At 37.8% G+C, this 23,695-nt stretch overlaps 3 gene segments (V, D, J or C); 1 reads left to right on the forward strand and 2 right to left on the reverse strand.

The window, feature by feature from the left end:
- The window catches only part of LOC127157529 (immunoglobulin lambda constant 7-like), a 108,488-nt gene extending 94,815 nt beyond the window's left edge, over positions 1-13,673 (forward strand). Inside the window, 1 exon segment of the C gene segment in view lies at positions 13,149-13,673. Within this exon segment, the coding sequence occupies positions 13,149-13,468 (320 nt within the window).
- Positions 11,712-12,263, reverse strand: LOC127157518 (immunoglobulin kappa variable 1-27-like). The segment is given in 2 exon segments: positions 11,712-12,025; positions 12,122-12,263. Coding segments are annotated over 2 exon segments (303 nt in total).
- Positions 13,674-14,179: 506 nt separating the features above from the next.
- On the reverse strand, positions 14,180-14,763 carry LOC127157506 (immunoglobulin kappa variable 3-15-like). The segment is given in 2 exon segments: positions 14,180-14,590; positions 14,696-14,763. Coding segments are annotated over 2 exon segments (396 nt in total).
- Positions 14,764-23,695: the final 8,932 nt, after the last annotated feature.

The following is a 23,695-nucleotide window of genomic DNA, read 5'->3' on the forward strand; positions in this document are numbered from 1 at the left end:
AACACTAAACCTGTCTCTTACTTCACAATACAGACCTACATGGCTATTTTAAACACTTTTATGTCCCAAGATTGAATTTATAATAAACACTGACTTCATCATGAATTTGTTGTTGCTTTTCAAATGCCTTTTTATGTATACTTTCAATGTTACAATATAGGATGTATCATAACAATATGAATTATTACTTTCAAAATTATGATAATCCAAACAGAGAAACAAACTACTACAATACACTCTGATTTATATTATTCTGACTTTCCAATGGTTTTCCCCAATAAAAAGTGGAAAAAACAAGGTAAATATCACTTGTGAGCAGAATATTTTTAATTGTGTGTCGATTCCAGTGAAGCTGTAATTTTATTGAATTACGAGTGTGAAAATGTTATTTGCTTGTGCAACTCAAAAAACAAAATGTTCTACCACTATCACAGATTGATACTTAATGCAGTACAACATTTGAGATGTGGCAGAAATTACACTGTGGAAAGGGAAACAATGACAAATGAAATTTTAATGTTCAAAACATAAAAAAGGAGATCTTATGCTGATCACATTTTGTGTAATTCTGCACTGAAAGGACATGAGGACTCTGACTGCTGTTTCCCTCACATGTATCATCAGCTTTCGTTGGACTTTTTGTGGTGAAACATTTTAAATTATAAATTAAATACATTCATGGTGATGTTGTGTAAGAAAAAACACATCAAAGATCCAGAAAGAGACTCACAAATCAGCGATAGACTTCAACATTTTTGTCTGAATGAGACTGTTATAACAAATAACCTCCATCAGCAGCTGCAGTTTCTCTCATCTGTATCAGTGCAGTCACTGTGACTCTGACTGACGGAGGTTTTTGTACGACTCTTTATCACTGTGTGAACACTGGATCACTGTGTACACTCAGACAGTAATAATCTCCTGTATTGTCAGTCTGGACTCCACTGATGGTCAGAGTAAAATCTTTTCCAGAATTTGCTGTTCCACTGCCACTGAATCTAGATGGAGTTCCTGACTGGAGCCTGTTTATATAATATATGAGGAGTTTAGGAGCTTGTCCAGGTTTCAAGTTGCTGCCATATATTCCTACATCTATATTACACTCTATTGTTGCTGTTTGACCTTGTTGGACAGTTTTAACTTCAGAGTGACGCCTCTGGATTCTGAAGAAGAGAAAAAAAGTCACTTTGTTTGTAAACCACATTTATAACAAAATATTGGTATATTATAATGGTAAAAAAAAAAAAACACAACAGCTTACTATTCATATAAAAATGTAATATCCCACCTTGAATAAAAGCTGCAATGGTCCAGATGAGGGTGATGATGTTGTTCATTGTTGTTGTTTTGTCTTGTGTGATGATGAAGATTCTGTTCTGTTCTGCTCTCAGTCATGAAGTGTTAAACTCACAGCACTATAAACACTCTCAGAGCACTGAAGCATGTGCTGACAATGCAAAGAAGTGGGCAGGATTTACAACAGCTTGAGCTGCTAACAAAGTAATAAACTCTCTTTATATATACTATTTCATTTTCAGAGTAATGTGTTTAAATCATTTACTGATAATTAAATATTGATTAATTGTAAAATATTTGTTGTTTGGCTGCCTGATGTGATTCCAGTCTTGGAGTTTATACTGATGTCTATCAGTGTGGATGCAACATTTTCAGTTTCAATTGCTGCTGTAGAAATAACATATCCACCTATTCCAGTCAGGCATTTTTTTTTTTTTTTTTTAAGTGAACATATCCACCGTAAGAAGTGTAAAGAGTGTATTAGTAAAATATTATTACTGTTATCTAAAAATCAGTTTACTGTATTCAAAGTTGATTTTATGTCCATTGTGGTCTTTCAATGTTGAATCAATGTTGACGTGTTGCTATAAGGAAAATATTTTCATGCGGCCTGTTTATTTATTTATTTGAATTTGTATATACAGTATATTGAGTATTATATTGTATATAATTGAGTCAGGACCACTATCGTCAAAATGATAGTTAGCATACAGTTTGATTTGATGGTATGGTCCTGTTCTGGGGAAAAACTCCCTGCCCATCCATGCAGGCTGTCATGAAGGAGCAGGGAGAGCAGCAATAATAACCCCACAGGGTAAACAGAACAGAACAAAGCAGATATCATTAATGTACTTAATGATATTTAAGTGTAAGACTACTTAAGTGTAAGTGTAAGTGTAAGATAAACGGAGTCTGATTCAATGAGGAATATCAGAAGCCAAGTCCTGAATGTGGCAAAAGGAGGAGTTGGGGATGGAGGAGGGAGTTGTGAAGTTGAATATATATATATATATATATATATATATATATGTAGTACTCTCTTAATGGTAATGAGAGAGACATAGACAAGAGTGGTTGCCCAAGCGGTCCTCTTTGTTGTCTTTAATAACTGTTGTATTCATTTAGACACTTTAAATCACAGTAATAGTACATATAGATACTTCAATAAAATCACAGTAAATAAATAAATAAATAAATACATAAATAAATAACCATAACTCTAAATGTCAAACTTTAGAATAAGGTACTTTTGAGGTACAATTACAATTTTTTTTTTTTCACTTATATTTATTTGTATTATAATTTATTATTGGTTTATATGTATATATATATATATATATATATATATATATATATACATATATGTATATGTATATGTATGTGTGTATATGTGTATGTATGTGTATATGTATATGTATATGTGTATATGTATATGTGTGTGTGTTTTTTTTTGTTTGTTTTGTTTTTTTTTATAATTGAAAAGACCCCTATCTTGTTCTATTTACAAGGGTTTTCTTATTTATATGATCTCATGGGCTGACTCACCTGTTGTTATAGTTCTGGTGTCACATTGTTCAATGTTTCCAAATTTTTCTATTTGCTCAGTTAATGCAAGAGGGTTGCGTAGTGATGTTAAACGTAAAGCTATCTTTTTATATGCTAAATCGCTTAATACTGATTTTTTGTTTTATACAAGAGTCGCATGCAAATTCTAGTGATTTTAAGTTTTGGAAATCACAATGGGGCAATGAGTTATTTTCTTCATGTGGTTCTAATTTTTCAGCAGGTGTTTTAACTTTGAAGCACAAATTTAGGGGTAAAATAATAGAGACAATTTCTGATCCTGAAGGCCATTTTCTTTTTTATTGGTTACTTTAAATGATCTTTTTTTTTTTTTTTTTTTTTTTTTTTTTGTCCTGGGTAACATTTATGGATTTAATAATGCAAAAAATAACCTCAAGTTATTTAATTCTATAGAAGTTCATTTAGAATATTTTAAATCTAAATATCCTAATTTGTTTATTCTTTTGGGTGGAGACTTTAATCAAACTATAAATAATAATTTGGACAGATCACCTTCTAGACTTTCTGATAGTTCATCAGGCCTTTGTGGTTTGATCTCCCAATTTGGCCTTGTTGACATTTGGCGAGAAAAACATCCTCATGCTTTACAGTTTACTTGGTCTAACAGTTCTGGTTCACTTAGGGGTAGAATTGATTTTTGGTTAATATCGGACTCTTTATCCAATTATATTACTAAGTCTGAAATCTTGCCTTCTCCATTGCCCGATCATAAATCTATCATTCTATCTTTCAATAACCCATCTGCTTATTCAAGAATATGTAACTCGTACTGGAAACTTAATTAGCCTTTTTCACACTTCTGTGTTTCTGGCTTCCGGATTGGCACTTGCAGGGTAAACGTTTTTCCGGTGACAGCAGCGGCCGTACTGAACAAGAGTAAGTTCGGGAATCAAAGTCTATTTTTACAAAATAGATACTATGATACTATGATATATACCGGTGTTTTACTCTAAAAATAGCAAACATTTATTCAAAAACTTTGTGTCAGCGTCTGGTCATCACAAATACTATGTTTATTTAATTATGAATGTTAGCACTTATAATACAGTACAGTTTTAAGTTTTGCCGTAATGTCTATTTGGTGCTGGCTGTGCATTATGACTCTTCACATCATTTTTTTTTCGCGATTATTATTGTTATTATTATTATTATGAAAGTAATATTGTATTTTCTACTTGCTCTCCTTTGCATTATTAACTTTAGGGTGTAAATGTACGTTGCATAATGTGCCCAGGGATATACATAATAAAATAATATAATACTAAATAAGACATGACTCCGATTAATGGCTTTATTCCTTTTGGATCTGGATTACGTTGTTGTATTGAGTTTATGCATCATCCGGACTCAGAATTGTTTCATTTATTCTTGGGGAAATGTGCATTTGGATATAAACGCTGTCATAATTTACCATGATGTAGTGATTCGAGGGAAATGACTGAGTAAATTGAGAAAATACGCTTAAATATACCGGAGATGGAGAACAGAAACTATAGCTGGCGCTATGTTGCGCATATATTATATTGACGAGTACCGGTCTGAGTGCCCATATAAATTACAAACAAGTAAAATGTTGTTTCTTTGTTGATTATATAACAACTTGGAAAGCAGACAAATAAGAAAAGGTAGAAGGCATTATTTGAGACAAGAGCATATTAATATAATAGGCACAGACCTGTAGCGGAACTGACTTTACCCTGCGCTGACGTCACTTCCGATTTTTGTGAAAAAGGCTAATTCTGTTTTATTAGAGGATGCAGAAATTTGTCGATCTGTGATATCTAAGATTAATTATTTTCTTAACAAAGCTCAAGCCGAGGATAATTTTAGTTCTAACTGGGAGCTGTTAAAATATAATGTTAGATTAATCTTAGTTAAAGCTGGATCTCAAAAAGCTAAACAATATAAAGCAGAGGAACTTGATATTATTAAAAAACTTGTCTGCCTCTCCAGCACTCCTTTTGAGAATTTATCTGTTAATCAGAAATCAGAATTGGTTGAACTTCAGAATTCGTTAGATAATTTGTATATACAAAAAGCAAAGGGTGCTTTTGTTCGCTATATAAAGACCTTTATCGTTCCAGATACTCTTAACAAAATTTGGACTTATTTTTTAACTCCCTTGAATTGGGCCTTATTTCTAAAATTGATGATAATGGCAAGAATATATTCCCCTATTCAAATGAAAGATATTTCTGAGGCTATTGATAAGTTAAAATTAAATAAGTCACCTGGGAATGATGGTTTGACCACAGAGTTTTATAAGAAATTTTCAAATTATTTTTCACCATTTCTCTTCAATGTTTATTTAAAAAGTCTTAAAAAGGGTATTCTCCCACCTTCTATGACTCAGGGTGTTATAAGTTTGATCCCTAAACCTCAAAAAGACATCTCTCGGTTGGAAAACTGGTGACCTGTAAGTCTTTTAAATAATGACTACAAAATACTAGCCATGATTTTTGCTAAGAAAATTAAATATGTTCTAGATGATATAATAGATGAATGTCAGTCAGGTTTTATGACAAACAGACTTATTTCAAACAATATTAGACTTGCTCTTGATATCTTAGATTACTCCGATCTGATCCCGGATGACAGTTTTCTGCTTTTTCTTGATTTTTATAAAGCTTTTGATTCGATTGAATTTCCTTTTATTCTTAAGTCCTTGAGTGTTTTTGGTTGTGGCCCTAATTTTATTAATGCAATTCAAACGTTGTACAGTAATGCCAATGCTTCAGTTAAGTTACAACATGGTACTACTCATAGGTTTAACACAGATCTCACCTTATCTTTTTCTGCTTCCACAACTCTTTTTTAAAAAATACAGATCAAGTTCCTTTAGCTTTGGATAAGATTAAGTTTTTTTCCTCTGCTTCTGGTTTATGTCTTAATATTCATAAATATGAACTTTTATCTATAAAAGATGCTACTGATGTTAACATTTGTGACATCCCAGTCAAATCTGAAGTTAAATATTTAGGTATAATTTCATGTAAAGATCAGAAAAGGAGATTAAAGCTTAATTTTGAACCTCTTATATTCTCTGTCCGAAGTAAATTAAACTCTTGGGTACAGCGTGATCTGTCAATAACAGGTAGAGTATTGCTTTCTAAAGCAGATGGGTTATCTCGGGTTATCTATCCTGCAATGGCACTGGATGTTTCTGTGGAAACTTGTAGAACACTAGACAAAATTATAGTTGATTTTGTTTGGAATTCTAAAACTCATTTAATTAAAAAAAGCGTTATGTTAGCTGATCGGGCTATGGGGGGTTTTGAGTTAGTGGATTTTTCCACTCTTAACAATTTGTTTAAAGTTAAGATTTTTCCACTCTTAACAATTCATTTAAAGCCTCACTGGCCTTCCCAAGAAAACCACTAGACAGCTGCAGCTCGTCCAGAACGCTGCTGCCAGGATTCTGACTAGAACCAGAAAATCTGAGCATATCACACCAGTCCTCAGGTCCCTACACTGGCTTCCAGTTATCTTTAGAATTGATTTTAAAGTACTTTTACTCATTTATAAATCACTCAATGGCCTAGGACCTAAATACATTGCAGACATGCTCACTGAATATAAACCTAACAGACCACTCAGATCATTAGGATCGAGTCAGTTAGAAATACCAAGGGTTCACACAAATCAAGGGGAATCCACTTTTAGCTATTATGCTGCCCGCAGTTGGAACCAGCTTCCAGAAGAGATCAAATGTGCTAAAACATTAGCTACATTTAAATCTAAACTCAAAACTCATCTGTTTAGCTGTGCATTTACTGAATGAGCACTGTGCTTCGTCCGAACTGATTGCATTATGTATAATCATTTTCTGTTTTTAAATGTCTTAAACTTATTTTAAATCAATTTTTAAATCATTTTTAAATCATTATATCAATCAGTTTTTACATTTTACATTTTTGTTTTATTGTTGTGATCATTGTTTTTATGATTGTTCTACTTCCTTTTTTGTGATTGTTTTTATTATTGTTTTTATGATTATTTTACTTCCTTTTATGCAAAGCACTTTGAATTACCTCTGTGTATGAAATGTGCTATATAAATAAACTTGCCTTGCCTTGCCTTGCCTTGCCTAAATGGATAAAGACATTTTTAAACAACCCCACATCCTGTTGGAATTTTATTCCAAATCATATATTTAATTCAGTTGGAGGTTTACATTTTCTGTTGCGCTGCAACTTTGACATCTCTAAAATACCTTTAACTTTATCTTGTTTTCATAAACAAGCTTTAATAAGTTGGTCACTTATATATAATTATAACTTTTCTCCACACAATTATTTTATTTGGAACAATACAAATATTAGATATAAAAATAAATCTCTTTTTTTTTCACAACTGGTTTAATAAAGACATACTTTTAGTTAGTCAGCTTTTAGACAATCATTGTGTCCTTTTTACTTATGAACAATTTATGCAAGAATTTTCTTTTCCTGTCCCCCCAAGAGAATATGCCATTGTTTTTGGTGCAATTCCTGATTGTATTATACCTTTTGTCAACTGTGGCCCTAAAGGTTCTTTAGTCTCTCCAATTTTTGATAACAATAACTTATTTGTTAACCAAAGTCTTCTCAATACCATGTCAAACAAAGATATTTGTTCAATTATTAATAGATCTCAGATTTCTCTACCTGCTTGTGTAAGCTATTGGAATAACATATTTAGTGATATTGAATGGGAAGAGTTTTGGCTTCTTCGACAGAAATTCTTCTTGTCTAATAAAGTTGCTGAAGTCTCTATTAGAATGGTCCATAATTGCTACCCGGTAAATTACAAACTTGCTAAATTTAATAATAGTATTTCCCCCAATTGCTCTTTTTGTCTTAAGTCTGAAGAAACAATCTTTTGTTAACAAGTATTTACTTCCAAACTTCTGTATAACTCCCAAAATTGTGTTTTTTGGTTACTCTTTAAATATAGGCTCTTCTCACTGTAAACATATTATTAATCTATTGCTATTTCTTGCAAAATTTTATATTCATAAATGTAAATGGTCAAAGAAAACCCCTTACTTTTTTATTTTCAGAAAAGATTTTGATATATATGTGAATTCTATAAGAAACTCTAATAACCCCATCGGAATCAAGACTCTTTCTTGGTGTAAATCCTGTAAGCTAATATAATATGCTTTGGATTATTGGATGTAACCCTCATTGTTGTTGTTTTTTTTCTTGTTTTTATTGTTGTAAATGTGATTGTTGACTGCATAATAAAAAATTAAAAAAAGATGCGAGCGAACGCAGATCGGCAGAGACACTACAGAGCAAATAGTTGCGATCCAGATGTAACAATAGACATAACGTCTAGAAAGACTTTGTTATTCGTTTTGAGTATTTTCAATGTGGATGCAGTGACGACATGGACTGAGTTGGTCACCGCATGGAGCAAGATGGCGAGCCACCCACCGAATCTTTATAGAAGTTAAATACAGAGGAATTTCAGCGAAGTTACTGTTTCATTTCCTGGAACACGAAGGAAAAAGGAACTCTGCTGGATGACTTTTCTCCTTTTGAATTCAGAGACTAACATTTGGGTGAAGGTTTTTGATCACTGAATTGTTTACCTATATTGACAGTTGTGCATTTCATTGCTGTTTATTTCATTGGATTGTTTTAGTTTAAAAATAAGTGGTCTGAAAGTTTTAAATTTGAGGTACATGTTTGGTTATTTGGGTTGTATTTACCGGTTTTGAACTAAACTGCCCATTTGAATAACACATTCAAATTTAAAACTAGGGGATACACAAAAGTGTGTAATCAGAAAAGATTTCAGAAAGAAAAAAACTAATCCTAAAATTAATGTCTCTTTTTAAGCCTAAAAAAAGGATAAATAATTAGAACGCTAATAAATAGATAATTAGAACACAAAGATAAATAGATCAGTTTACTTTGATATAACAAGTTCAAAATTCTAGAATTTAAAAGAAAGAGGTAGGGATAAATAACTCTTAAGGAAAAGAAGGAATCCCAGAAGCAAATTCATTTATTTTTACATTTGTTTATTTTGTTGTTTTTTGCTGATTGACAGTTAGATCTCATTATTCCATTGATCCTTATTTCTGTTGTTGTGTTTTTCCTGGAAAGAGAAACAATTCATTAACGCATGTATTATATTCCTCATATAAATTTCTCCTTATACTTGAAACTTACCTGTGTTGTCTGTCTGTTTAGTCAGTCTCTCATTGCTGCTCCTACGAACCTACAGTACTGGTCCACGTTTTCCCTCGTGTTACTCACCTGGGTGTTTATGCAGCCATGGTGTGCGGGATACACGAGAGAGGCGTTACATCAGCACACAACAAAAGCATGCATGAGAAATATAGGATACTATAAAGTCAAACTGAATCAAGTCTATTGTAAATTAGGTTAATAAACTCTTCACCTGATTATGAAAGAAAATGTATATATATATAAAAAAGTCAGACTGTTATGCTGAAACACTCAATATAACTGTTGAAAAAAGTAAATAATGAAATTACATGGGGAAATCTACTCAAGTGACAAGTATAGACACTTTGCAGATGCAAACAGGGGTACTGTGTTTTTTGTTTGCTTTTTTCTTATAATACAATACATTTTGGGCTGCATGTAACATTATTTATTCCTTTTTAGAGAACAGAGATGTTGAAATGTGAGATTCACACAGTCCATTCAGCATGCTTCTGTCTCTCAAATGAAACCAAATAATCCACACATAAGAAGAAGTCAAGATGTAAAAGTATACTGGATGAAGGCCATTTGCATTTAGTATATACCGTAGATGATCATTTTAACTGTAGATAGAGACAGACATGTTCACAATCTTTCATCATGAGTCTGAGTCAAGTTTAGAGTCATTTCAGGTCGTGTCTTCACTAGAGTCAGATTTCTATTAAAATGCTACTCGAGTGTGACTAACTTGATTGCCCATCTCTGGATAAAGATTTACAGAGGAAATTAACCAAATATCCTGCTCAGTTTTACAGATATTGAAATATACAGAAGTAACTTAATGCAGTCTGTTCAGTTTGATTGAAAGGGATCATATATTGATAATATTCAAACACTGACTCATTCTCTTCAGAAATACAAGATTGATGATGATTGCAATGGAATTGTGTTATTAGTGTTTGTGTTGATCAGTGTTGTGTGTGATTGTGTTGTAGAGCAGCTGCAGTATCTCTCAGCTGTATCAGTGCAGTCACTGTGACTCTGACTGACAGAGGTTTTTGTACGACTCTTTATCACTGTGTGAACACAGCTTTACTGTTGATATAGTGTGCACTCAGACAGTAATAATCTCCTGTATCTTCAGTCTGGACTCCACTGATGGTCAGAGTGAAATCAGTTCCATGATCGGCTCCATTTCCACTGAATCTTGATGGAGTTCCAGTATAAAGGGTTTTGATGCTGTGAACTAAAAGTTTAGGAGTTTCTCCAGGTTTCTGTAAGTACCAGGATAAACATTGCTTACACCAACCATCTGACTGACGTCCAATGGCGCTGCTGGTTTTACAGGTCAGAGTGACTGTTTGTCCGTTCTGAACTTGTTTCTCTTTTGGAGTCTGAATTACAGTCACTTGTCCTGCAGAATCTGAAGAACAATTAAAAGACATGAAATTAAAAAAGTTATTTTTGTTTGTTTAACAGATGAGCTAATGGAATTAAAAATCTTACCTTGAAAATACATCCCTAAGATCAAAATCAAGATGGTGAATGTCACTGTAGTCATTGTGTCTGTTATGATAAACAATGTCAGTCATGAAGTGTTAAACTCACAGCACTATAAACACTCACAGAGCACTGAAGCATGTGCTGACAATGCAAAATGACTCTCTATATTTAAATAATTCACCTGAAGACTGTTGATCAGTCACAAAGACATTTACCAATATAAAATGTGTGTATATATATATATATATATATATATATGTATATATATATATATATATTTTTAACTTTTTCTAATGCCACAATATTTCATCAATAGCCTTTACTAAGACACTACAGGTGACTGAATGTGTCATCATGTTATAATTTCTAACAAACAAACTATATTAAACTGACAGATTCATGAGGGACATAATACAATAAATCACTAAATCAATCAATAAATCACAATGTTGATAATGTGAATTTTAGTTTAGTGATACTGAAAATAAAAGGGGAATTTCATGAATTGAACACTCTTTCAATCTTTCAAGAGCTGGACCAAACAGTACGCCATACTATTAACCTAGCAACATCTGCCTTCATTCATATTCATATACAGAATGTTTGTGAGTTTTTGTTTTGTTTTGTTTTGTTTTTAAAGGTAATGCTTCACTGTAACTTTGTAAGTGTACTGTGCACATTTTTTCATTACTGTATGTTTTAACGATCCAATATAATTTTTTGAAGAATAACTGATCACCTATTTGCCAAATGCTCATGTCTGCTGATGTTCAGTTAAACGTTCATTCACATGCTAGTGGCACATGTTATTGAGTGTTTATTTTTGTGAATTACTTGGATGAATGTATGAGGAAGTTTATTTTGTGTGTATGTATGTGTGTTAATTTGTTTCAGAACCACACATACAGGGACATCAGACAGGGGTAATGCAGGAACAGGGGCTTTCGGGTAGAGAGACACCCAGCGATTTTGCAGTTTCATCTGAGGGGTCTAGAAACAATGACCAGGGGTCCAGAATCCCTAGCAATGCCCATTTGTTTTATTAGATGAGAGTGATTGAGTCATCCTCTTATAAGCAGCTGCAGTATCTCTCATCTGTATCAGTGCAGTCACTGTGACTCTGACTGATGGAGGTTTTTGTACGACTCTTTATCACTGTGTGAACACATATTTACTGTTTGGATAGTGGAAACTCTGACAGTAAAAATCTCCTGTATCTTCAGTCTAGACTCCACTGATGGTCAGAGTGAAATCAGTACCAGATCCACTGCCACTGAATCTAGATGGAGTTCCAGTGTTACGGCTTGTTGCAGCATATATGAGGAGTTTAGGAGCTTCTCCAGGTTTCTGTAAGTACCAGGCTAAACGATCACCATTATACACTCCACTGCTGACTTTACAGTTTATTCTGACTTCTTGTCCTTGAGATGCTGTTATTAATGATGGACTCTGAGTTACAGTGTACTGTCCTCTACACTCTGAAAGAAAGGAAGAATAGACAAGATTTAAAAATGTATATTTCACATTTTAAAAGAATTACTGTAATTGTTATTATTAAAAGTTTTACTACAGACCTTGAGCAAACAGTGTGAGTGTCCAGATGAGGATGATGATGTTGTTCATTGTTGTTGTTTTGTCTTGTGTGATGATGAAGATTCTGTTCTGTTCTGCTCTCAGTCATGAAGTGTTAAACTCACAGCACTATAAACACTCTCAGAGCACTGAAGCTGTGCTGACAATGCAAAGAAGTGGGCAGGATTTACAACAGCTTGAGCTGCTAACAAACTAATAAACTGTCTGTATGAATAATATTTTACTTCCAGAGTAATAGTTTTAAACCATTTATTGATAATTACATATTGATTAATTGTAAAATATTTGTTTTGTTGATTTTATTTTCATTGTGGTCTTTTTAATGTTGAATCAATGTTGAAATGTCGCTATATGGGAAATCTTTTCATGTAACCTATTTTCCCACTTGTATAAAGATCATCAGGACTCATAATTGTGTCAAATGAGTCTAGACTACACTCCATATGAAAAACAGAAGCATCATTATGAGATACTCCACAGCTTCAATCAGTGATAAAAGAGGTCAAAGGTCACATCACATTTCCTCAAAAAAGTGTTAGTCAGCACACAACAAAGGACTGAATTAGAAATATAGGATACTATAAAGTCATATACTATTAAGTCTATTTTCAATTAGATGAATATTATCTTTAACTGATGGAAATAATTGCATTGTTCTTCAGTAGCAAACATTTTGATTATTACAAATAACATGGATTTTGCATGAAAATGTTTTGTTCATACTTTTTGAAATTAAAATTTTATTTTTAAACCGATCTTGTTTGTTGTTGTTGTTTGTGTGTTTTTTTTCTAACAATAATATTTTTGGTAACATTTCATTTGTTAATATTAGTTAACTACATTTGTTAACATGAAGTAACAAAAAAAAAAAAAAATCTTGTAAAACATTTGTTATATCAAATGTTCATATCTTAATATGTTTAGCTTCTTTTATGAGGTTTCATTGAAATGTATGTAGTGATTGTGTTTTCTTAGTGTTTGTGAATGTGTTGTGTTTGTCTCCTGCAGCTGGTCCCACAGTGAAGCCCTCAGTGTCTCTGCTGCCGCCCTCTTCTCTGCAGATCTCTGGAGACTCAGCCGCACTGCTCTGCCTGCTCAGCTCTTACTCTCCACAGGGGGCGCTGGTGAGCTGGACACTGGACGGCTCAGAGGTCACCGAGGGGGTTCAGACCAGCGCAGAGAGCGAGCGGGACGGGCGCTACAGCCGCAGTAGTGTCCTGACCCTCAGCAAAGCACGCTGGGAAAAAGGAGAGCTGTACGTCTGCAGAGTAACACATGATGGAGCTCCTCAAGAGGTCTCGTTCCAGAAGAGTCAGTCGCAGTGCTGATGTTTCTCCAGTGAGCGCTGCTCTCTCCTGAAGATGAGGCGTATCTGAGTGTCCTGTGTCAGGCAGGATTCACATGAGTCTAGTGCTGCAGCTGTAGTCATTTACAACTCAATACTGAAAGAGAGCTCTAGTGTCAAAGCACTGGCTGATCTTTCAATCTGCTGTGTTTGCTGTAACATTCAATAAAGCTTCTCAACAAGCTCCATTTGTGTCTGACAACATCATTCAACTAACAGATGAAGATGCATGTAGTGTTTGTTCAGGTGTTTTTCAGAAGCTTGATCAGTAGCAGTAAATGTAGTCAAATAAAGCTCTTGGGGTTTGAACATGGTCTCTGGAGACAGAGCTGCTCTATTCTGAGAGGATCAGAATCACTCCACCCTGACAATGCAAATGGGATTTTCAGCCCACACTCCCAGTGTCACTGTTTGATTGGTTACATGATCTGGACTGAAACAGACCAGTTTCACTTCTGCTCTAGTCAAGCAGCATAGAGGCAAACTTATTATAATGTAGGATATGGTGAAAATATATTTTTTTCTGTTGGTCAAATGGAAAGCATCACATCCAGAACATTATGATCATATTAAAACACAGACTCATTATCTACAGAAATACATTACTTCAGTTAATAGAAATGATACTGTGTTACGTGTGTTTGTGTTGATGAGTGTTGTGTGTGATTGTGTTGTAGAGCAGCTGCAGTTTCTCTCATCTGTATCAGTGCAGTCACTGTGACTCTGACTGGTGGAGGTTTTTGTACCACTCTTTATCACTGTGTGAACACATGTTTACTGTTGATCCAGTGTGCACTCTGACAGTAATAATCTCCTGTATCTTCACTCTGGACTCCGCTGATGGTCAGAGTGAAATCTCTTCCATGATCAGCTCCATTTCCACTGAATCTAGATGGAGTTCCTGACTGGAGGGTTTTAATATAGTACACTAAACGTTTAGGAGTTTCTCCAGGTTTCTGTAGGTACCAGGAGACACAAGACTTACACCAACCGTCTGACTGACGTCCAATGGCGCTGCTGGTTTTACAGGTCAGAGTGACTGTTTGTCCGTTCTGAACATGTTTATCTGCTGGAGTCTGAATTACAGTCACCTGTCCTGTAGAGTCTGAAGAACAATTAATAGACATTAAACTTCTGAACTTCAAAAAAAAAAAAAAAAAGAAAATTGGCAAGAAGCTATTTAAGTAAAACAATGCCTTCAATACCTTACCTTGAAAACACATGCCTAAGATCAAGAAGATGATGATGAATGTCATTGTACTTCTTGTGTCTGTTATGATAAACAGTGTCAGTCATGAAGTGTTAAACTCACAGCACTATAAACACTCACAGAGCACTGAAGCATGTGATGACAATGCAAAGTGATTCTCACTATTTAAATCATTTGCCTAAAATCTGTAGTTAACTTTCAAAGACATATAAAAGACAATTTCTTACACCACATTGTTTTGTCTGTAAGATGTGAAATTATTTCCTCATGAATTTAAAGTCCAGCAACTCTGACAAAAACAGATGCCATGCAACAAAACAATAAAACTAATCTGGAGAAGAGATCCTAAAAGAGGACAAACAACACCATTTATGACTACCTTCCTCCGTCTCCTCTCCCCTCCTGCATCTCACTCCTTTCCCCCAAAAGATTCCACTGAAAGTGACCAAGAATGTCCATATACTACCTGTGTTACATCTTGTGAATATGTTGCTCTTCCCCTTCATGTTTGGTATCATTGTAAAGGTCTCAGTGCGATTGGTAAAACGGTCTCAATTTCATAGCAGTCACTTATATTATAAGGAAGACTGAACACTTGTAGAATTGTGTTTTGCTGCTGAGGGGTGTGTTTTCCCCTTAGGGTCGGGTGAGAATCTCCAGCCAGGTCGCGAGGTCTCCTGGCAAACCAAAAGGTCTTTATGTTTTTACAACTGATTGGAAGATTTGTTTGTTTTGATCTGGGTATATAGGCGAAGTGACAAAACACTACTGGTGGATTCTGTATTCGGAAGAACCCCCACACTGTGTGTGAGAGTCTCTGGTGCTTTGCCTCCAAATCTCTCACATGCTGCTGTGTATCTCTCCGTGGTCAGGTATGCATCTCCCACTCTTATATTTATCTTTGAGTAATTGATGTTATGTATTTATTTGAATTGGAACTGAATTTAATTCTGAATTGGATTCTCATTGTTAAACTATGTAATTGGCATGATACATTTTTACCTGACAAATAAAACATTATATTTGATTTATTCTGATCTCTTCTGAAATCATTATTACAAGTAGATTGCGAGGAGGCTTTTGTTACCTCAAATTACGACCGGGATAGAGCAAACTGCAGGCTCAGGACTGAATGGAGCAGTAGGAACTTCACCTGTGACCTCCTGATTTCTGTCTATCACTGATGTTAGCAAGTTGTAGGGGAGAAGACTAAAGTAAACTACACTTTTTGTGAAGGCAAGCAGTAGGCGGCTGTCAAAAAGGGTATTAGTCACCTACATACCTCTGACTCAGCATCAGACTGGCGTTTTTGTGACCGTGATGGTCGGCGCTGGCCACGTCAGACTCAAAAGAGACATTAGGTCCCCAATGAACAGATAATTGAAAGTATGGGATTTCCAGATTAATCAGATATCTAAATTAATACATAATTGATATTTGTGATCAGCCTAAATTAGAGTAAACCCCTAAATTTTAACGATCGTATGGAATTGGAGTCAGATTAAAGATGGAGCTAGATTAAAATTTAAACTAAATCCTGATAAATTAAGTGAATTTTGCAGAAGCGCTGTGAAAAGACCGAACATGCATTAAACCTTCAACTTCACAACTGGACTCAGCGTTTGGGCCAGTGGATGGATCCTTACATGTCTTTACTGAGACACTGCATGTGACTAAATGTGTCATCATGTTACAATTTATAGCTAAATTAAACTGACATATTTATACCAATATATCAGTTTTAATTAATATATATTTTTTTAATAATAATTGTAATATATGTAAAAAAAAAAAAAAAAAAAAAATTTAAAAAACATGTATTTATTATAAAATAGTATAAATAAAATTTTTGAATATTATAACATCATCAACAGCAGTAACAACAACATCAAAATAGTTATGTTATAATTAGTAGACAAGATAAATATATAGATTCAATGATTCAGTGTTAATTCCTACACTGAAACAATGACATGTTGCTATTTGGGAAATCTTTTCATGTGGTCTTTTTGTATCATCACTGTATAAAGATCAAACAAAAAATCAACAAAACAACAAAATCATTTCAGATAAGTTTAGGCTGAAGCTGCAGTGTTTTTTTGTTTTTTTTCTGTGAATCAAAATGACTGAGCTGTGTATGAAATATCATTATGCTGTAGGAAACTCCATGATAAAAAAGGTCAAAGGTCACCTCAGATGAGCGGTGAGGCCAGAAATTTCACCTTGGTGAAATAGGGTGGACTTGTACTCTGTGGCTCCTTTTAAAGCCTTTTTTTTTTTTTTAACTGCAACTCTTTTGAAAGTAGTACCGTCTGAACAAAACAATTCACTGAAAAGAACAGGACTTCAGTTACATATTGGACTGTTTAGGACAAACAGATTCTCTGGAATGAAGCAAATTTTCCAAAGCTACATATGAGAGAAAGAGGACTGTTTAGGACGAAGTAATTCAACAGTATAAACTGACTTATGAATACTCATCAACACATATGAGAAAGAGAGCTGACAGAATGTAGACACGTCTGATTTGTTATCCTTTATTATTTGTATAATTTCCTTACAGTGTTTTGCAGAACTGCAATGTTCAGAAATAGTTTGCATTAAATGTTACAAATGTGTCTCTTTTTGTTATTAACAAGCCAGTTATCATTTGGCATAAAAAGAAATATAACACAGGTACTGTCTGTGTGCAGTGAACAGGTTTTTGGTGGTCGTATTGAAGCCTGGTGGTGTCTCTAGCAGTGACTGTGATGTGTTCATGATTTACAAACTCCATCTTTCCCAGCTCCCTTTCATGGAAAAAATTCCTCTCTCTCCACCTTAGCCCCACAAAATCACACTGCTGGTGTTAGTGAAATACTGGATGAGACTTCAGAAACTTTTCTTTCACGATTTTATGCAGGTCTCCATTACAATGTTAGATACAGTTATTCTTCCAGTTCTACTCTGGTCCTGCATTACTACAACACAAAAATGGCAAGACTTGTGTAATGCGAGCAGTAGATATTCATGTTTTTTTTTTTTTTTTTTTTTTTTTTTTTTAGATAGTGTTCTGCATTGCAACGTAGTGATCTACAGACGAGAGTGATTGAGTTGATTGGACTTCCTGTCAGTGGTCGCCGAGTATTGTCTTGCATTTAGCACTAGTTGAGTGTTAGCAACTTTACGGAGCCTAAGTCAGTTTGTTTTCTAGTCTAGTCTTGTTCCTAGTCATCCGAGTCTTGATCCCTCGCATTGTTATATCATCTTGTCTGTCTCGCTGCCTGCCTTTTGTAACTTTCGCCTGTCTGGAAGAAAACAATGAAACTTGAAAAATGAAAGACGGTGCCTCTGAGGTGGTAGAATCACGGGTGCGTGAAAAACCTCAGCCGATTCAACACTCCCGCTTGCATTCGTCAACATCAGAGACTCGTTTCGCTCTGCAGCTGGTGTTCAGAGGTGCAGCACGCACACCAAAATGATCACTCAGCAACTCAGGCTTAAAACGATCCACTCGACCCAAACATAGCGAGGTCTCCACAATGCAGCAATGGCCTTCACTTTTTCACAAGGACTGTCAGCTAAGATATATCATTTACCATTTGTCTCTACCACTGTGTTTTCATCCATCTGTCTAATAAACGCTGGTTTGGTTTGTCACTCACCTCTCGTCTCCTCTGTGTGTGTGTGACAGAAGACCCGACCTATACAAAGATGAGCACCGAGACACCAGCTGCAGTAGATCCTCTCACTGAGTTGGTGAATGTTTTCAAGGCGGCGTTACTTCCAACACCATCGCTGCCATCTGCCTCAGGATGTCCCATGGCCATGCCCACCACGTTTGCGGGTGAGGCAGCTGAGTGTAGCAGTTTTCTTCTCCAAGTCAACCTGTACATCCAGATGCAATCACAACAGTTTCCCTCAGAGAGCGCAAAAATCGCTTTCCTCATCTCACTTCTTACCAGTAAGGCCCTACAATGGGCAAAAGCGATCTGGAATTCCAACAACCCCATTATTAACTCCTATGAACAGTTTACCAGTAATTTCTCCGTGGTATTCAGCACAGCGACCGACAGTCTCACCACTTCCGATCAGCTGTTCCGCCTGCAACAGGGGACTTCTTCGGTCAATGAATACACACTCCACTTCCACACGCTGGCGATGGCTAGCGACGTTGCGCTGCTGGGCACATACCGGCAAGGACTCAACCCAGAAATTCGCGCCACCATGGCTCTGTACGATGACAGCATTGGATTGGAATCCTTCCTTCAACAAACAACAAGAGTTTCTCAGCGGCTAGCCGCCTGCCAGCCACCGGTAACTGCTCCTCAGCCTGCCTCTGTGGCTGCTAGCTTCCCAGTACCAGAACCCATGCAAGTTGATACCACCCGGCTCTTACGCACCAAACATAATTGCCGCATCACCCTTGGATTGTGCCTATATTGTGGACAACAGGGACATCATATCCGCACCTGCCCCATCAGACCCCCACGCCCGGTGGTGAGTACTATTCAGTCTGAAGTAGAAACTGCCAGTCTTACACTGTTACCCTTTACTTTGCATACTCCTGATTGCTCTCTCTCTCTGTGTCCGCTCTGGTCGACTCGGGCTCCTCCGGCAACTTCATCTCTTAGGAATGTTTGAACCAACTCCAACTCCCACGTCATCGCCACTTTCAGATTTATGCAGTGAAGACCATTCAAGGAAAACCACTCGGGAGTGGGAAAGTACGTCATTCATCACCCTACATCACTCTGCAGGTTAGACTATTTCATAAAGAGGAAATACAATTTCTGGTACTGGAGGAGTCCACCGTGAGCATCATCCTGGGATGCCCCTGGCTGCGTCTTCATCGTCCGGAGCTCCGCTGGGACCCCTGTGACGTCACTCGTTGGAGTCAACTGTGTCATACCCAATGTCTATCCAATTTACCTCATCCTCAACCCGTTCCAGCAGAGTACGCAGCGTTCCAGGATGTGTTCAGTAAGCAAGCATCCACCCATCTTCCACCTCATCGGCCACTGGACTGTGCCATTGACTTGCTGCCTGGAGCTCAACTACCCAAGGGAAGGGTTTATCCTCTGTCCATCCTGGAGCACCAGGCGATGGAGGAGTACATCTCGGAGGCTCTTAATCAGGGATTCATCCGACCATCTACTCGCCGGCCGCTTCAAGCTTTTTCTTCGTGGGTAAGAAGGATGGAGGTCTACGTTCCTGTATTGACTACTGGCAACTCAATTTCCAGATCCTTCAACAGCCTTATCCTCTCCCCCTGGTCCCCGCCGCCCTCGAAGGGCTTCGTGGAGCCCAGGTTTTCACGAAGCTGGACCTGCGGAGTGCTTACATCCTCGTTTGTATTTGTGTGGGAGACGAATGGAAGACCGCCTTTGTAACACCTACGGGGCACTACGAATATCAGGTCATGCCGTACGGCTTATCCATCAGTCCTTCTGTCTTCCAAACGTTTATGAACGAGGAGTTCCTCCATCGCTTTGTCGTGGTCTACATAGATGATATTTTGATCTACTCCCGGAACATGGCCGAACATTGCCAGCACATCCAGCAGGTCCTTCACAAACTCCGCCAGCACAGTCTGTACCTCAGACTGGAGAAATGTGAGTTCCATAAACCATCTGTACAGTTTCTAGGTTATATCATCAGTGCCGAGGGTGTGCAGATGGACCAGGGGAAAATCCACGCCATTCAAGACTGGCCTCAGCCTAGCAGTATAAAGGAACTCCAACGTTTTCTGGGATTTTCCAACTTCTACCGTCGTTTCATTAAGGATTACAGCTCCATCACAGCTCCGTTGACCTCCGTCCTGAGGGGCAAACCTAAACATCTCTCCTGGAGCCCCGCTGCCCACGAAGCTATCCAACAACTCAAGCACATCTTCAGCACTGCACCCCTATTACACCATCCAGATCCAGAACTCCCGTTTACGCTCGAGGTTGACGCTTCCACCACTGGAGTGGGTGCAGTGCTTTCTCAAGCGGTCTGTGAGCCTCCTATCCTCCATCCCTGTGCATTCTACTCTCGTAAGCTGTCTCCAGCGGAGCAGAACTACGACGTGGGAAATCGAGAACTGCTAGCCATCAAGTTGGCCCTGGAGGAGTGGTGCCATTGGTTAGAGGGGGCAATTCATCAGATCACCAGTTCACCATCATCACTGACCACAAGAACCTCCAATATCTGTGAGAGGCCAAGAGACTTAACCCCAGACAGGCACAACTCTCCGTTGGGCGCTCTTCTTCACACGTTTCAGTTTCAAGATCCCTTATCGACCTGGTTCCAGAATATCCCTGCAGACGCCCTCTCTCGTCAATCCTTATCTGAACAACCCACGGACCCGAACCTGTCATCCCTCCTAACCTCATTGTCAGTCCCATAATCTGGAATCAAGATCAGGACATACAGCACACCACTCTCCAGGAGCCTGCTCCGCCGGAGTGCCCAGAGGGTAAAATCTACGTTCCCCGCTCCCAGCGTTAAACCCTTCTGGGCACAGCTCACCAGTCTCCGGGCTCTGGACATCCAGGCAGCAAGCAGACCCTCTCGCTTCTTCAGACTCTTTCCTGGTGGCCCAGTATGCACCGAGATACCATCAGGTACGTCCAGAGCTGCTCTGTCTGTGCTATGTCTAACTCTCCACGCATGTTACCTACAGGAAAACTGGTACCATTACCCATCCCAGAGAGGCCCTGGTCCCATCTCAGCATTGACTTTGTGACTGATCTCCCCAGCTCGGAAGGTAACACATGTGCTGGTTATCGTCGATCGTTTCTCTAAATCATGCAAGTTTCTTCCATTAAAGGGATTACCAACAGCTATGGAGACCGCAGAACATCTCTTCCACCAGGTGTTTCGTCACTTCGGTATCCCTGAAGAGATTGTGTCGGACCGGGGCTCTCAATTCATATCACACGTCTGGAAAGCTTTCTTCAAGCTACTTGGTGTAACTGTTAACCTTTCCTCTTGATATCTTCCACAGACCAATGGCCAGACAGAAAGAAAGATCCAGGAGCTCGGACGTTACCTCCGGGCATACTGCACGAGGACCAACACAGCTGGAGCAGGTTCCTCCTGTGGGCCGAGTACGCACAGAATTCCCTCCGCCAAGATCTCACCGGCCTAACACCTTTCCAGTGCGTACTCGGACACCAGCCTCCACTCTTCCCCTGGACGGAGGAACCCTCTAATGTTCCAGCTGTAGACCACTGGTTTCAAGAGAGCGAGAGAGTGTGGGACTCATCTCATCACCATCTCCAGTGGGCAGTACGCCGAAACAAGCACATCGCCGACGCCAGACGTAGGATCGCTCCCAGTTACCAAACAGGGGATCTGGTTTGGCTGTCCACCAGTGATCTCCATCTACTGCTACCCTCTGCAAGCTGAGTCCCCGCTACATTGGTCCCTTCAAAATCCTGAGGCAGATCAGTGACGTCACTTTCCAGCTTCAGCTCCCACCCAGGTATCGTATTCATCCCACATTCCACGTCTCACTCCTTAAACCCTTCTTTCCCTCTGCCACAGAAACCCCGGGAGCTGAAGCGGAACCCCCTCCTCCAGAAGTCCTGGACCAACCATCCATCTACATGGTCCACAAGATCTTGGACTCATGGCATCAGGGAGGCCACCTGGAGTACCTCATTTGACTGGGAGGGGTACGGACCAGAAGAGCGATCCTGGGTCCCCAGAGACGATGTGCTTGACCCCACTCTTCTATCTGACTTCCATCGTGACCACCCAGATCGTCCTGCCCCTCGCAGTCGTGGCCATCCTCGGCGTCATGTTAGGGCATCGGGAGCCGCCCCTGGAGGGTGTCAGGCATTCACCACAGCCACCCTCACCTGCCACGTCACCAGTAGCACTGCCCACCCGCTCATCCTCTCCAGAATTCTTATCACTTGCACCTGATCCCAATCAGCCACACCTAAAAGGACACTCTGTTTTTTTATGCCTTTTTATCACTGTGTGAACACACAGCTACTAGGACAGTGTAAACTCTGACAGTAATAATCTCCTGCATTTTCAGTCTGGACTCCACTGATCGTCAGAGTGAAATCACTGTCAGATCCACTGCCACTGAATCTAGATGGAGTTCCAGTATAACAGCTTGTTACATAATATATGAGGAGTTTAGGAGCTTCTTCAGGTTTCTATAAGTACCAGTGTAACTCATCACCACCACACACTCTACTGGTGACTTTACAGACTTCTTGCCTTGAGCTGCTATTATTTGTTTGGCTCTGAGTTACAGTGTACTGTCCTCTACACTCTGAAAGCAATAATAAAAAAAAGAAATGACTGCAAATTATTTTTATTTTACACATCAAAAAAAAAAAAAAAAAAAAAAAAAAGAATTAATTTGTTAAAACTTTACTACACAAACCTTGAGCAATCCTTGAGAGTGTCCAGATGGGGATGATGATGTTGTTCATTGTTGTTGTTCTGTCTTGTGTGATGTTGAAGGTTCTGTTCTGTTCTGCTCTCAGTCATGAAGTGTTAAACTCACAGCACTATAAACACTCTCAGAGCACTGAAGCATGTGCTGACAATGCAAAGAAGTGGGCAGGATTTATGCCACTAACAAACTAACCTTTGTAAAAAAAAAATTATATTTCAAATTTTAAACTTGCAGATAATATATTACTCAAATTAAAGACAACTTAAGTTTACATAAAGAGAATACACGTTCATGGCTTTGTTTCTTAAAACACTTTGTAATAATTTGTAATTAAGTTTTGCTTAAAGGGGTCATCGGATGCAAAGTTCACTTTTACATGTTGTTTGAACATTAATGTGTGTTGGCAGTGTATGTACACATCTACCCTATAATGATACAAATGCATGCAGTGGTTTTTAATTAATCTGTACAAATAATATCCCCTTTTTCAAATCAAGCCATTCTCAGATGCCTGTCGGTGTGGCATCACACCGACAGAGGCCGCTCCCACGATAGTTGATTGACATGAGCGCCTTACCTCAGATCAGCTGTAACAGTCTGACCTCCATTGTTTC

This window comes from Labeo rohita, unplaced genomic scaffold (genome assembly GCF_022985175.1).
Source record: "Labeo rohita strain BAU-BD-2019 unplaced genomic scaffold, IGBB_LRoh.1.0 scaffold_110, whole genome shotgun sequence".
Lineage (NCBI taxonomy): Eukaryota > Metazoa > Chordata > Actinopteri > Cypriniformes > Cyprinidae > Labeo > Labeo rohita.